This window comes from Oncorhynchus keta, chromosome 14, assembly GCF_023373465.1.
Source record: "Oncorhynchus keta strain PuntledgeMale-10-30-2019 chromosome 14, Oket_V2, whole genome shotgun sequence".
NCBI classification, from domain to species: Eukaryota; Metazoa; Chordata; class Actinopteri; order Salmoniformes; family Salmonidae; genus Oncorhynchus; species Oncorhynchus keta.
In genome coordinates, this window is record NC_068434.1 from 34,084,576 (window position 1) to 34,100,814 (window position 16,239).

Sequence of the window (16,239 nt, forward strand, 5' to 3'; positions counted from 1 at the left end):
GACAGAAAAAATAGTGTGTAGCTTCAATAGTTATCTACACCGCTACGTGGGGGAAAAGTCATTAACTACTGAAAACACTACCAAAATTTGAATTTAGTTCAACTACCACCAAGCTACTGCAAACTGTATTTAAATGAGTAATATCAGAGTATGGGATGTAAAATAATCCTTAATTCATGAAAACAGATGTATGCAGCATCCAGTGGATACAGTTGTATGAGAGGGCCTGTCTTATTTTAAGGCAACAGTAAATCAACAATGTTTATGCAGATTTAACCCTTGCAAAGGTTTCTTGGGGTGACTGTACTGTATCCCGTGAGTGAAAAGACAATTCCAAAAAGTACCCCAACCTCCCATATACCAATGTCTCTCCAATTTTTCACCCTACCTCTGTTGGGATAAGTGGTCTATTCACTTGAAGGTTGACAGGGAGCCCTGCGGGATTAAGCCCTGTCAATTAATCACTGGCAGGACTGAGTTCCTAACATAAGCTTCACTGATGGCAATGTGAAAGCTGTGATGGTCTTTGAATATCTGACATTTTCCATCACCAATGTAACTTCTTGAAAACTGTTGTCTGCAGCATCCGTGGATATATATATTCATATATATATACATATATATATCCATACATATATAATATATTATATTCATATGTGCAAGAGATCTTCAATGATCTTACACATTTATTATAATAGTATTTTACATGTTACATATGATAATAGTACCTGACCTGGGAGTCGTGTGCAAATACCCTTCTATAAAAAATCTGTCCTTAATCCCAGATTTGACATCTGTGGTCATAAATCACGATTCCCGGGTCAGGTATTACCTGACATTATGCCATATGATATGAAAAGACATCAAAAGACATCAATCATAGACAACACCCACACAAACCTAATTCACACTAACTTATAGTCTTAATTAACATAACTAAACCTAATTACCAACCCCTTCCAAATCCGTCACCCACAAACCGGATGTTTATACAATGGTTGAAACCCCTTGGTTATCTCATTTCATTTACCTAATTTGATTACCTCTGGACATGCCCGCCTCATAAATAATGTCGGGCGTCCTGCCTCCTCATCAATCAAAAAGGTTTGAAAGATAGTTTGTCAGAAGCCACCCTACAATAACTACTGTTCATCATGGTAAAAAAAAATGAATTACAGAGATTCCCTAGGTTCTGATTCTGTGAAAGCACTCATTTGGCATTTTGCTGGACTGTGGTAGTAGGAACACATTATCCTGAGAACTGCCTGTGCCGTCTGCTTGTTTAATCAATTATGTGTATTGTATTGAATAAAACATCTGTCACAAAACCAAATGATTTCAGATGCTGTGTTGATGGCTGAGACCTTGTACAATTTACATTGTAGTGCCTGAATTAGTTTCTCAAATTCGTTGGCCCATGCTTTCTGGAAGAATTGTTTTGATCAAAATCTACTACGAAACAGTTGGGGCTACGTTTTTGAGTTGACACATGTTAAAATTACTAAAGGAGTGAAACGGTGTACATTCTGAACATATAAAAGTAGCAAATTCTAATCTTAATTTGGAATCAAATATGGGTGATTCAACATGTGTTCTTGATATTCACAGATTCACAACATATTGTTTTTATCAGAAAAAAACCTGACACATTTACTTTTGAAACATCAAATAAGCTTATAGGTTCAAAATCAGTGGCTCGAAACAAATCCCTTCAAAGTCCTCAGTGTTTTGAGAGAAGATGTTGTATTTCTAGTGTCAACTGCAGGGTACTACTTTCCATCTAAGTTAAAGATTTCAAACTTTCTGCCTGGATCTCGTTCTGCAGTCCAGTAGGGACACTGTTAGATAATACAACTTTCACTATTTAGAGAGTTGAATATTTTTCAAATCATACTGAAGAATTCTGATTGGTTAAATACAAATGCCTTTGAACACCAAATGGCCTCTGACTCTGGTAGTCTGGAAGATTGCACTATTTTTGACCATGGAATGTGTGGATCTTCAGGACACAAGCGGTCACCTAATGCTCCCTCAATGTACAAGGCCCAGCCATCAACAGCCTTTGATTATCTTGGGTTTGAATCAATGAGGTATTCTGTCACCTGTTCTAACTTCAGACTTTTCTCCATAGTTTTTATCTCCTCAAAAACAGAGATAGTCTACCCGGTCAAAACTTTTGGGTCCGTCCCTTGATTTATCGCTCATTTCAGCCTGGTAATGGCTCTGTGCTAAGCGAAGGCCAAAAGCAGGTAGTTCTTTCTGAATATATCTTTTTAATTTATATTACTATGCCACCACATAGTAACTGTGATATTTCTGTCATCAGTTCTCCCAATCAATTCCCCACAAACTTCTCCTCTGCTCAACCAACACAATTTTCACTCTGGACTTATGCCTACAGTATACTTACTCAGTAGTATATGAATGTATCATTGTAAAATCCTCTACCCCATTCCTCTCCTGACCCACCATTGTACCTTTTATCTGTGGGTTGTGTTTGTAATGTTATTTTGTAATTCCATAGAGTAATATACAATTTGTCACTTTTGTGGTTGAGATTGGATACAGAATGCAGCATATTCCTGTTGACCCCTAATGTGATTATTTTCCACATCCTATTCCACATGGCCTTATGGATTTTATCATACACCAAACTCATATTCTCACATTCTATACAACTACGTCTCTCCAGTTTCACAGCAGCTCAAACTGAGCTGACAGTTCTTCCTTTGCTAAATGCTTTCCTATGTCTAAACATCCACTGGTTTGTGCACACATGTTGTATTTTATTTGTTAGACCAAGATTTGCTTTGTTTTATTTATACTTTGAGTGGCCTCACGTGTACTGTATGTTTTGGCTGATTATCTCCTTGGTATCCTGGTGTCCCTGAGATGTGTCTTGTAATTCCTCAGAGAGTTTGTCTAAGAAGGCATGACCAAAATTAGATTAATAGTAATACATAGATGAATCTGAAGGTATACATTATTTGAGAATTAATTTGAGTTCTTTCCCAGAATAACAAGACAAACACAAGTTCTTTATACATTCTAGATACTTTTGTGTATATAGTGTATGTGTACACCCGTTCAAATGAGTGGATTCGGCAGAGTGGATTTCAGCCACACCAGTTGCTGATAGATGTATACTATTGATCACACCGCCATGCAATCTCCATAGACAAACATTGGCAGTAGAAGGCCTTTACTAAAGAGCTCAGTGACGTTCAACGTGCACCATCATATGATGCCACCTTTCCAACAAGTCCGTTTGTCAAATTTCTGTCCTACTGCAGCTGCCCTGGTCAACTGTTAGTGCTGTTATTGTGAAGTGGAAATGTCTAGAAGAAACAACGGCTCAGCCATGAAGTTGTAGGCCACACAAACTCACAGAATGGGACCGCCGAGTGCTGAGGCGTGTAAAAATCGTCTGTCCTCTGTTGCAACACTCACTACAGAGTTTCAAACTGTCTCTTGAAGCAATGTCAGCACAATAACTTGTTTGTTAGGAGCTTCATGAAATGAGTTTCCATGGCCGAGCAGCTGCACAAAAGCCTAAAATCACCATACGCAATGCCAAGCGTCGGCTGAAGTGGTGTAAAGCTCACCGTCATTGTACACTGGTGCAGTAGAAGCGCGTTCTCTGGAGTGATGAATCACACCACCATCTGGCAGTCTGACCCCAATGCATAGTGCCAACTGTGAAGTTTAGTGGAGGAGGAATAATGGTCTGGTGCTGTTATTAGTTTCAGTGAAGAGAAATCTAAACTTTACAGCATACAATGACATTCTAGACAATTCTGTGCTTCCAAGTTTTTGGCAACAGTTTGGGGAATGCCCTTTCCTGTTTCAGCATGACAATGAGGTCCATACAGAAATGGGTTGTTGAGATCGATGTGAAAGAACTTGACTGGCCTGCATAGAGCCCTGACCTCAACCCCATCGAACACCTTTGGGATGAATTGGAACACCGACTGTGAGCCAGGCCTAATCGGCCAACATCAATGCCCCGACCTTAATAATGCTCTTGTGGCTGACTGGAAACAAGTCCCCGCAGAAATGCTCCAACATCTAGTGGAAAGCCTTCCCAAAAGAGTGGAAGCTGTTATAGTACAAAAGGGGGGACCAACTCCATATTAATGCCCATGATTTTAGAATGGGATGTTCGATGAGCAGCTGTCCACATACTTTTGGTCATGTAGTGTATAATAACTCTAATCAAGATATTTACAATCATAATGAGAGGGATCATGAAAAGGTAGGAAATATATTGAGGTCTCTTGTCTTTCATTCTATCTTAATATTTAAAGATGTGATAGTCTGTTGTCCTTGGCTCTGGTTAGGCCGTATGGAGGTTAACAAAGGAAAGATGGCAGTGTGTCCTCATTTGTCCTGAGTTGAGGAGTTCCCTGGTGGTGGTTTCTTGCTCCTTTCCTCTGAGTTTGGATGGTTCCTCATGGACCGCTCTTTGGGTTTTGTCCCTGCTTGTTCTACCTGATGGCTCTTCCTTTGAGTTGCAGAGGCTGTGCTCTAAATGGTCTTCTCCTTCTTTCTTTGAAGAAGGTTAGCTTAAATGAAAACTCCATCTGAGACTGTTTAGTGCATGGGCTGTTCCGTCCCAATTTCTATAAATGTACTTTTCCTAAATTATCAGTTTACCAGTTCTTGCCATTTTAAGGCGAAGGTCCTTCCTTGTGGTCAGCCTACTGAAGATGAAGGTCCAGCAGGATAAGAGGCTAAAAGTGGGAGACAGCAGTGTCTTTTTTGTAGTCCTGTGAGGTCACATGGTATTTACCTAGGTGTGAAGGGCCATTTTTCTGACCCTTGTCTTAGACAGAGAGTGCGCTTGGAGGAAGGAACTCAGTAGTCCATAACAGTTCAACATTCTAGACAGACAGTAAAAGTATGTTTAGGGCTCCCGAGTGGTGCAGCGGTCTAAGGCACCACATCTCAGGTCTAGAAACGTCACTACAGACACCCTGGTTCGTATCCAGGCTGTATCACAACCAGCCGTGATTGGGAGTTCCATACGGCAGCGCACAATTGGCCCACCATTGTCTGGGTTTGACCGGTGTAGGCCGTCATTGTAATTAAGAATTTGGTCTTAACTGACTTGCCTAGTTAAATAAAATGTTCAACATATGACATTAAAATGACATGTTGCTACAATGGCATGAAAATGCACGTTTAAAAAATGCACTCTTAATTCAATCTGGTGGAACCTGTTCTTCTTCAACACAATCAGATGACCTATGTGCCTATTTTGTTGTTGGGCATGTCAGGTGAAATCACCAAGACTTAGCAGTTTTGCAGGTGCAGTAGCAGAATCTACACAGGGAGACTTGGGTCATGAAAAGGTTAACATTAACACAAAGGGTTAACATTTGAATAATAGGTGTACAAGTAGCATTGCATCAGAAGAGCCTTTGTGTTTCTCAAATCGTAAACTCAGCCAATTGGTTTTCCTTGCTGGCAATATCATCCCACAATATTGTTGCAATCTTGCTGTAGTGAAAGATAGAGATCGGCTACTGGACTAAAGAATTTGTTGGCTTTTGAGGTTCCCTAGCTTAGTAAAGATTAGTAAACTGAGAATGTATTTGACCTGATTTTACTTAGTTATTTCTTAACAAAATAATGATAACCGTAACTGTACATTTGGAGATCAACCCCTGATCCCTTACAATTCACAATATTATTGTTTTGCAGTACATACAATTAAGCAATTCTTCTTCAAATATTCCAATGCTTTTGACCACTCCCACGGAATTCTTCCTCGTCTGCAGTATAGCGGCGCTGGGTTGTTATTGAACACTGTAGATGAAACTCCTTTTGACAGGGAGAACGCAAACACCATTACGCCACTCTGGGTGTGTTAGGATGAGCAAATAAATTAGCGTGAAGGGAAAGAGCAAACTCGGGGATGAATGACAAAAGAAGAAGCTTATGGTGTACCACGTGTAGTTGTTCCAACTGATCCGGGAGATCAGTGGGGTTAGATTGGGCTCCATCATTGTGTTGATATAGGTGTTTTCCAGCCCACCCCTCCATATTGCCAGCAGCATTCCATAATTCTTTCTCTGCTAACAATGCCAAAATATTTTGTTTTCTTTTGTGAGGCACCAAACATGACCTGACCTTACTCAAGATGGCGCCGTACTGGATGTCCGCCTTTTTGCAAGCTCCGACCCAAATTTGACTTTATTTTCTCTAAATGTATCCACCATCATTTCTTTCAATAACTTTGAACATCAAATCGGCAGTTACCTCAATTCCGGCTTCAACTTTGACTTCGACTCATCTGCCCCGGGCTCTTTCTGTAATTCCAACACAATGTTCGGGTTACCCAAGAGGAAATGCTGGCATTACAGAGGCAAGAGACATCCTGGAGAGATTAAGGTGAAGGGGAAACCGGCCACCTCTTCCCTGCATTTTTTTACTGGCCTAAAATGGATGACCTCAGATCGCGGATTAGCAACCAATGGGACTCTAGAAACTGCAATATTCTCTGCGTTTCTGAAATGTGGCTCTCGGACAAGATGCTATCCAACTCAATGGATTCTCCATTAACCGTGCGGACAGGACAGTGGAGTAAGGGAAATCAAGAGGGGGAGGGGTTTGCCTCTTCATCAACAACAACTGGTTTGCTGACTCGAGCGCGGTAGAAAAGTCGACCCATTGTTCACCTGTCATGGAATACCAGATGGTCAAATGCCAACCCTTCTACCTCCTAGGGGATTTTCAGCTGTTATTGTGACTGTTGCATACATTCCACTTCGGGACAAGAAAATAACAAGCTGGCACTTAACAAACTGTATGAGGCTACAAGCCGGAAAACGTACCTCCATAGGCTGCTTTTCTGGTTGCCGGTGATATTAATTATGCGTCATTAAGACACGTGATACCCAACATCCATCAACACATCTCCTTCACCACTAGGGGAGATAAAGACTTAGACCACTGTTATTCTACCCACAAGCAAGCATACAAGGCCCTTCCTCATCCGCAATTCGGAAAATCAGATCATGTATCCGTACTGTTTCCTGTTTACAAGCAGAATCTCAAACAGGAAGTACTCGTGACTCGTTCCATTGACAAATTATCACCCAGAATCAGAGGTTATGCTACAGTACTGATTTGTTAGGGCTGATTGGAATATGTTTTGAGACTCCACAGATAGCATCAACAAGCTAACCACCTCCGTCACCAGCTTCATTAGGAAATGCATCGACCATGTTGCTTCCCCAATCGAAAGCCCTGGATTAACACTGGGATGACACTAAACTGGGGCGGCAGGTAGCTTAGTGGTTAGAGCGTTGGACTTGGAACCAAAAGGTTGCAAGATCGAATCCCCGAGCTGACAAGGTAAAAATCGGTCGTTCTGCCCCTGAACAAGGCAGTTAACCCACTGTTCCTAGGCCGTCATTGAAAATAAGAATTTGTTCTTAACTGACTTGCCTAGTTAAATAAAGGAAAAATAAAGTACATGGCTATCACAGACAACCCTGAGGCTATGGCTGAGGACTGGAATAAGTACAAGAAAAACCGCTATGACCTCCGCAGATTCATCAAACGAGCGAAAGGACAATAGAGGGAAATTGGAATCATAGTACACAGGCTCTGATGCCCGCCACGTGGCAGGGGCTACATTACGGATTACAAAGGAAGACCCAGCCTTGACCTGCCCAAATATGCCTCTCCACCAGACAAACTCGATGCATTTTATGCACGCTTTGACAATGACAACATCTGGTGTCCCAATGGACTAGGTGATCTCGCCGACGTGAGTAAGGTCTTTAATCAGGTCAACACCCGTTTAGGCCGTGGAGCCCAACGGTACCCCAGTGTGGGTCCTCAGAGCATGTGCAGAACAGCTGGCAGGCATATTCTCTGTCATTTTTCTCTCCTTGTCCCAGTTTGTAATCCCCACATGTTTTAAGATGACCACCATCATTCCTGTTCCCAAGAACTCTTCAGGCTTCATGCCACAATGATTACTGCCCTGTAGCACTCAAATCTGTAATCATGAAGTGCTTTGAGAGGCTGGTTATGTCACACATCAACTCCATCTCAGACACCCTAGATCCTCTCCAATGTTCATACCGCCCCAACAGATCCATAGATGATGTAATCTCAACTGCACTTCAAACGGCCTTCACCCACCATATAATATGAATAATGTACCTATGTGAGAATGCTGTTCATTGACTACAGCTCAGGGTTCCAACACCATTGTCCCCTCCAAACTCGTCACCAAGTTTAGGACCCTGGGACTGGACACTTCCCTCTGCAACATGGATCCTGGACTTCCTGACGGTGGTAGTGTAGGCCTGATCACCAGCGATGAGACAGCCTACAGGGAAGAGGTCAGTGACCTGGCAGTGGTGTGCCGGAACAACAACCATTTTTCCCTCAACGTTTGTAAGACCATGGAGCTGATCATGGTCTACAGGAAACGATGGGGTGAGCATGCCCCCATCCATATCGATGGGGCTGAGGTGGAGTGGGTCGAGGACTTCAAGTTCCTCTGTGTCAAAATCCCTGAGGACTTAATGGTCCACACACACATCCGCACAGTCATGAAGATTGTGCGACAGCGCCTCTTCCCCCTCAGGAGGTTGAAGAAGTTTGGCATGGGCCCTCAAATCGTCAAGTTCTACAGCTATATCATTGAGAGCATCTTGGCTGGCTACATTGCTACTTGGTATGGCAATAGCAGCGCCCTCGATTGCATGGTACTACAGAGGGTGGTGTGGACAGCCCACTACATCCAGGACCTCTATATCAGTAGATGTGAAAGGAAGGCCTGGGAAAATCGTTAAATAGACCAGCCACCGCACGGCAGCGGTACCGGTGCATCAAGTCTGACACCAACAGGCTCCTGAACAGTTCCTGTCTCCAAGCCAGATGCTAGTGGTCCTTCTGTAGCTCAGTTGGTAGAGCATGGCGCTTGTAACGCCAGGGTAGTGGGTTCGATTCCCGGGACCACCCATACGTAGAATGTATGCACACATGACTGTAAGTCGCTTTGGATAAAAGCGTCTGCTAAATGGCATATATTATTATTATTATATTACTAAAAAAGCTAGCCAGATGTCTACATGGACTATCAGAGTTGACCATTGTGTTTTTTATTTGATTTATGTTTTTGCACTGTCTCTATACACACTCACAGGGCCCTACATACACTCACAGGACCCTACATACACTCACAGGGCCCTACATACACTCACAGGGCCCTACATACACTCACAGGACCCTACGCACACTGACACTCCAACACACATACACTCTATGCACATACATTCATACTGACCCTACACCAGGGGTTCCCAAACTTTTTGGGCCCACGACCCCATGTTGATATCTGACAATTCTCGGAAGCCCAACAATGTGAAAAAAAAATGTAATTAACAGCCAATGTTTACTTTTTTATTCAATTGAAAAACATTCTAACAGTATTTCTGGTTGTCTTCTCAACTCACCATCACATAATACATTAAAAGTAAGTAGTTGACCGTCAATTGCAAATTAGTCTGACATAATGTATCTTATCTCACCACCTCTAATGAGATGGGTGTGCTTGATGCATGTCACGTCAGAGCTTCTCAAAGTCAGGGTGCGTGGTCGACAGTGCGCGCCTCATCTCTGCTGTCACATCCAACCTGGATCGATATTTGGTTTTAATGCAGACGAGAGCTCTGAATACAGCTTCACACAGATATGAGCTGACAAAGGCTACCATGGGTTTTATGGTGCTTTCAAGACAACTGGGAAAAATACGAGGTCAAATCATGACGTCCGTGATCTTTAGGTCGGAAAGTCTGAGCTTTAAAAAGAGGCCCGAGTCTGAATTCTGAGTTTGATGACCTTTTCAAAACGTTTTTTCCCACTCAGAGCTTGCATTTTTTTTAGTTTGGCAGGGTATTATTCCCTTTGAGTCAGGAATCAAAACTCCTCTTTAGTGACCTGTGAATGCATTCAGTCACATCACTTACTGGCATGTCAACTGAGCCAGGATCACAGTCAAACGGATTGGGAAGTATGTTATTTTTAGTATTACATTGTTATTGATTACTGCATTGTTGGGGTTAGAGCATTTCACTGTACTGGTCCACATGACATTAAAACTTGAAACCTCACAGATTTGTTTGTAAAGATTCAGTACTTCTTGGAGTACATTTTATGTATATTCTGTAATGCAGAGTCCCAGTGGAAAGATTTATGAACAGTATACACAGTCATTAAGACACTACTGCTAAAGTGTTGTCTCCACATATTTTAGGACTTTTTAAAATCAAAACTATTCAGAGAAGAGAAACTCAACACAGTTTCTGACAGTTAAGCCCAGCTTTCGGTGATGTCTTGTGAAAAATTGCACAATGTTTGGTTATTCAGTGTTCAACTGAGAGACACTTGACCCAGCACAGCAGGGGACCCAGGTCAAGTCCGGGTAGTGAACCTGAACTGCTTTAATCGTTAGGTCTGAAGAGCTCAGTGACTTTCAATGTGGCACTGTCATAGGATGCCACATTTCCAACAAGTCAGTCACATTTCTGCCCTTCTAGAGCTGCCCCAGTCGTCTGTGAGTGCTGTTATTGTGAAGTGGAATTGTCTAGGAGCAGCAACGACTCAGCCACGAAGTGGTGGGCCACAAATGCTCACAGAACAGGACCTACGAGTACTGAAGCGCGTAACGTGTAAAACCGTCTGTCCTCTGTTGCAACACTCACTACCGAGTTCCAAATGGCCTCTGGAAGCAACTTCAGCACAATAACTGTTCGTTGGGAGCTTCATGAAATGGATTTCCATGGCCGAGCAGCCTCACACAATGTAGTGTGTGTATGTACAGTTGAAGTCGGAAGTTTGCATACACCTTAGCCAAATACATTTAAACTCAGATTTTAACAATTCCTGACATTTAATCCTAGTAAAAAGTCCCTGTCTCAGGTCAGTTAGCATCACTACTTTATTTTAAAAATGTGAAATGTCAGAATAATAGTAGAGTGATTTATTTAAGTTTTTATTTCTTTCATCACATTCCCAATGGATCAGAAGTTTACATACACTCAATTAGTATTTGGTAGTATTGCCTTTAAATAGTTTAACTTGGGCCAAATGTTTCGGGTAGCCTTCCACAAGCTTCCCACAATAAGTTGGGTGAATTTTGGCCCATTCCTCCTGACAGAGCTGGTGTGATTGAGTTAAGTTTGTAGGCCTCCTTACTCGCTCACGCTTTTTTTCAGTTCTGCCCACACATTTTCTATGGGATTGAGGTCAGGGCTTTGTGATGGCCACTCCAATACCTTAAACGACCCATTTGCGACCAATCTTTAACGTCATGACTAATGTCTTGAGATGTTGCTTCAATATATCCATATCATTTTCCTACCTCATGATGCCATCTATTTTGTGAAGTGCACCAGTCCCTCCTGCAGCAAAGCACCCTCACAACATGATGCTGCCACCCCGTGCTTCATGGTTGGGATGGTGTTCTTCAACTTGCAAGCCTCCCCCTTTTTCCTCCAAACAAAACGATGGTTGTTATGGCCAAACAGTTCTATTTTTGTTTCATCAGACCAGAGGACATTTCTCCAAAAAGTACGATCTTTGTCCCCATGTGCAGTTGCAAACTGTAGTCTGGCTTTATTATGGCGGTTTTGGAGCAGTGGCTTCTTCCTTGCTGAGGGGCCTTTCAGGTTATGCCGATGTAGGACTCGTTTTACTGTGGATATAGATACTTTTGTACCTGTTTCCACCAGCATCTTCACAAGGTCCTTTGCTGTTGTTCTGGGATTGACTTGCACTTCTCGCACCAAAGTACATTCACCTCTAGGAGACAGAACGCTTCTCCTTCCTGAGCGGTATGATGGCTGCGTGGTCCCATGGTGTTTATACTTGCGTACTATTGTTTATTTATATAGATATATCTCTATTGTGTTTTAAATGTGTATATATATATATATATGTTGTCCTGTTGTTGAAGGACTGTGTCGCAAATGAAATCCCAACTCAATATATCCACAGATGCCAAAAGGCCTGGAACAAGATGTCAATATATGACTCTTCTTTAGTTCCCACAAAATACTGGAATTATTCTAAGTTAGGAACTGCTGGCCTACAGTATTTAGTTGTGACCCAGTTATGGCCAATGTTGCGTTCTCTTCCCACCTCTGGTTTTCATGGTTTGCATGGTTTTGAATGGGTCCCGTTACTGAACCTTTTTTTTATATTAGAGAAAGCTGGGATGGGCTGTCAAATTCATTCCATGTAGGGCCTAGTGTCGGCTGTTTTTGTTGTGGTTTTTCCCTTTCATTTAAGACCTAGACCTCCAGGTGAGTGGAGTTCTTTACTAATTGTAGCAACATGCATGTCTAAAATCCTATCATAGCAGCTATTAATCTTTCTTGGAACCTCACATTCTTGCTGGATGAATTTATCCTAGTACCACACGAACTGGAAGTGTACCACCTTTTGTACAGTATCTTTAAAAAAAAACTTTGTCCACAGCTAATTGTTAATGGGAACACTACCATTGTTGTTTACCCAGGCCTACCTTTACAGATCCACATACAGTTCAGTACACTGCCGAAGGAGGTCCATACACAAGAGACACCAGAGGAGAAAGCAGCTACTGCTGCTTGGCCATCACCACTGTAGGACAGGTATCTTACTTTGTCCTCTTTGCCCTCCCTTTCGCTCTACAGGTGTGGGCATTGCCACAGTCGTGATCTCCTTTGTGCTCTGCACCTACTACAACGTTCTTATGAGCTGGGCACTCTACTACTTCTTCAACTCATTCCGAGCCATCTTCCCCTGGCAGTCCTGCAACAACACCTGGAATGCCGTGGGTAACTGCTCCAGCGGTTTTCCTGGAAACGCCACCCACCTGCAATCAGCCAGTCAGCAGTACTTTGAGTAAGCACTGACCAACTGGGCACAAACTGGTTGAATTGACGTTGTTTCATTGTAATTTGTCAACGTATTGCCATGGAATCTGTTTTAAAATACATTGTAATTAACGTTAACTGTTGTTTTGAGGGTAAAATTTAAACCACAGGATTATGTCCTAATGGTAACCCATTTTCAACATTGACAAACCTTTGTATTAAATATGTTGAATTTGTCCCTTTGAAACAAACAACGTCAGATCTTCAAACCTTATATCCACTATCAAAAAAACAAACATTAGGCTGGGCAGCACCTCCTACTGAAGAGTTGATCTACAGCTGTTCATTTGGTCTCCCATCCAGGGTTTTAACCCAGCCCAGCCATGCTTATCTTTTATATCTGTCACTGACTACTACCAATGTGCTATTGTGAGAATGATTATTGAGTGACCTCTTAGCAGCAGTGAATAAATGTAATTATTATCAGTCATTCCAGAAGGGTAGGTTTAACAGAGCAAATGAAATGGAACCATAGTTTATAAGTCATATCAACAATGATACTATTTAAGCCTATATAGCATTTGCAAAGTCATCAGCAGCTATTGTTAAACAAAGAAAAAACAAATATGGCCTACGGTTTCAAGCTTTTCTCGACGTCAAATGTAATCTTCAAGTGAATCATTAATATGATGGATTCACATCTCAACCAACAGCCTAAGTTAAAGAACTTTATTTAAAGTGCATTTAAAGTTGGATTAGATTTAGTCCTATTCTTAAACTTCAATATTTTTTGTTGTTGTTGAGATGGAGACGGGAATCCAACAAATAAATGATTAATTTGTAGACAAACTGGATATTGGTTTGTGTTTGGTTGTCAACACAACCAAATATCAACATTTGAAGGAGATGTATTTTCTGCTTGGATAGTTCCATCTGTGCCATTGACTGTCTGTCTTTTTAATTCCAGTTTGTCTATAAATAAATAATTGATATGTTGGATTCATGTCACCATTTCAACCCAAAAAAATCTAAGTCAAAGAATAGTACTACTAAATATAACTTTAAATGCACATTAAATAAAGTTTGATGGAATTTAGTCCTATTCTTTAACTTTGGTTATTGTTTGAGATGAAGATATGAATCCAACATATAAATTATCAAATTCCAGTTTGACTATAAATTAATATCACCTTTGCAATACAGTTAATTGCCTATTAACTTTACGTCTCCAACTAAACCAAAATGAAAAGTTAAAGAATAAGATTAAACCAGTGACTGAGAACTTTTCAAGCGATAGATGTTCTTTAAATGTTAACATTTGGATTCATTGTCAACCAAACACAATTCAATAATATTTTTGTAATGCAGTAAATAGTGTAAAGTTAGGGCTATCTTACAAACTAATGTAACAGTAGTTATTCAACCTGAGTAACACATCCATGGCCACATTTTGAGATTAGCCTAATGTAACTATAAATGTATTTTTATGTGATCATAGAAAACGTGCATGTTCAAGCATGCAAAGATAGCAGAATCTTGAACAGCATTGATCACTTGCACTATGTACTTTGTCATGTGGTTGTGATATTAGATGAAGCACAGTGATGACACATTAAGTTATTGTGTTAATTCAAAATATCTGACATTGTATTCCCATTTGATCTTTGTTGTTGCTTTTTAATGGTTGAAAGCGCAGCCATAACACATTTAGATGATCACTAAACCAAAAATCAGACATTGTTTTTCCATTGGAATTTGGTTGTACTTTTAGATGGTTGAAAACACATTGGGAATTCAACAAACTTCTGGCTGTCTTTTTGAGTTGGTTAATAAGGGTTGAAATCTCATGGGAATCTTAATTTAATGTTTTTTTTAATTGACGTAGTGGTAGGACCTGAAAGTCGCAGACATGGGTAGGGCTCAGGACTTGTGGTTATTGTTATAGCTTGTTTTTATCGCAGCGGGTTTGTACTCTCTTTGGGTAATCATATGGTGAGAAAAGTAATGAAAACCCCAAGTTGGATGTGAATTGGAGCAGGAGGACAGATTACTGTAAAGTCATGGATTTTGTGTTATTGAATGATAACAGTATGATAAGCTATGAAGGTTTCTTTAGCTTTGTTTCCCATCCTGACCCTTCCTTCCTCTCTCAGTCACAGGGTTCTGGAGATAACCAATGGTATTGAGGATGCAGGAGGACTACGCTGGGAGCTGTTTGGCATCCTCATCCTGGCCTGGGTCATAGTCTACTTGTGCATCTTCAAAGGCGTCAAATCAACTGGCAAGGTCAGAGTGCATTCTCTTCCCTCACAACAGAAGCTGCTTATTGTTAGTCCTCCTCAGAGTAGTACACTCTTTGAAGAAAGTTGCTATCTAGAACCTAAAAGGGTTATTTGTTTGTTTCCATAGGATAACCCTTGTTGGTTCCATTTAGAACCCTTTTGGGTTCCATATAGAACCCTTTCCACAGAGAGTTCTACATGGAATCCAAAATGGTTCTACCTGGAACCCAAAAGGATTTTACCCGGAACCAAGAAGGGTTCTCCTTTGGGACAGCCGAATAACCTTTTTGGAACCCTTTTTTCTAAGAGTGTAGAGTATTTCGATGTAGTAATTTGTGGTATAGGTTAACTGAAGTGTATAGCTGTTGGTTCATTTGAAATGGTTGCACTCACCAGTGATACTCTTAGTCCTTAAATGTAAATGTCTCGTTAGTGTGGAATCATTATACATGTTTAAGGGTTTTCCATTACCTTGGGTGGCCTACATTGTGGTGGGAGTGGGAGGAGCACTGATGGTTGTCAAATATCATGTTTCTTTTCCTGGAGTTTAGAGGTGACAGAATCTGTTCCACCTCTGTTGTTTCATACATTTTCTTTTACATTTTGATCAAAAATATTAATGTGTTAACTCCAAACTGTCTATTCGATCAACTAACATATAAACTACATGACCAAAAGTATGTGGAACTTCTTATTCCAGAATTATGGGCATTACTATGGAGTTGGTCCCCCCTTTGCTGCTATAAATGCCTACACTCTTCTGGGAAGGCATTCCATGAGACATTGGAACATTGCTGCGGGGACTTGCTTCCATTCAGAGTCGGCATTCCAATTCATCCCAACGGTGTTCGATGGGGTTTAGGTCAGGGCTCTGTGCAGGCCAGTCAAGTTCTTCCACACTGCTCTCGACAAGCCATGTCTGGACCTTGCTTGTCATTGCTGAAATAGGAAAGGGCCTTCCCCAAACTGTTGCCACAAAGTTGAAAGCACAGAATCGACTAGAATGTCATTGAATGCAGTTGCATTAAGATTTCCCTTCACTGGAACTAAGGGGCCTAGCACGAACCATG

The 16,239-nt window shown here is 41.2% G+C and overlaps 1 protein-coding gene across 1 annotated transcript in view; it reads left to right on the forward strand.

Moving 5' to 3' along the window:
- Nucleotides 1–16,239, forward strand: part of si:ch211-225b11.1 (uncharacterized protein LOC561694 homolog) — a 59,774-nt gene that overhangs the window by 17,378 nt on the left and 26,157 nt on the right. Inside the window, exons 3-4 of the mRNA XM_035785802.2 lie at nucleotides 12,705–12,915; nucleotides 15,041–15,173. Of these exons, the coding sequence (XP_035641695.1) occupies nucleotides 12,705–12,915; nucleotides 15,041–15,173 (344 nt within the window). The remainder of the gene's footprint in view (nucleotides 1–12,704; nucleotides 12,916–15,040; nucleotides 15,174–16,239) is intronic.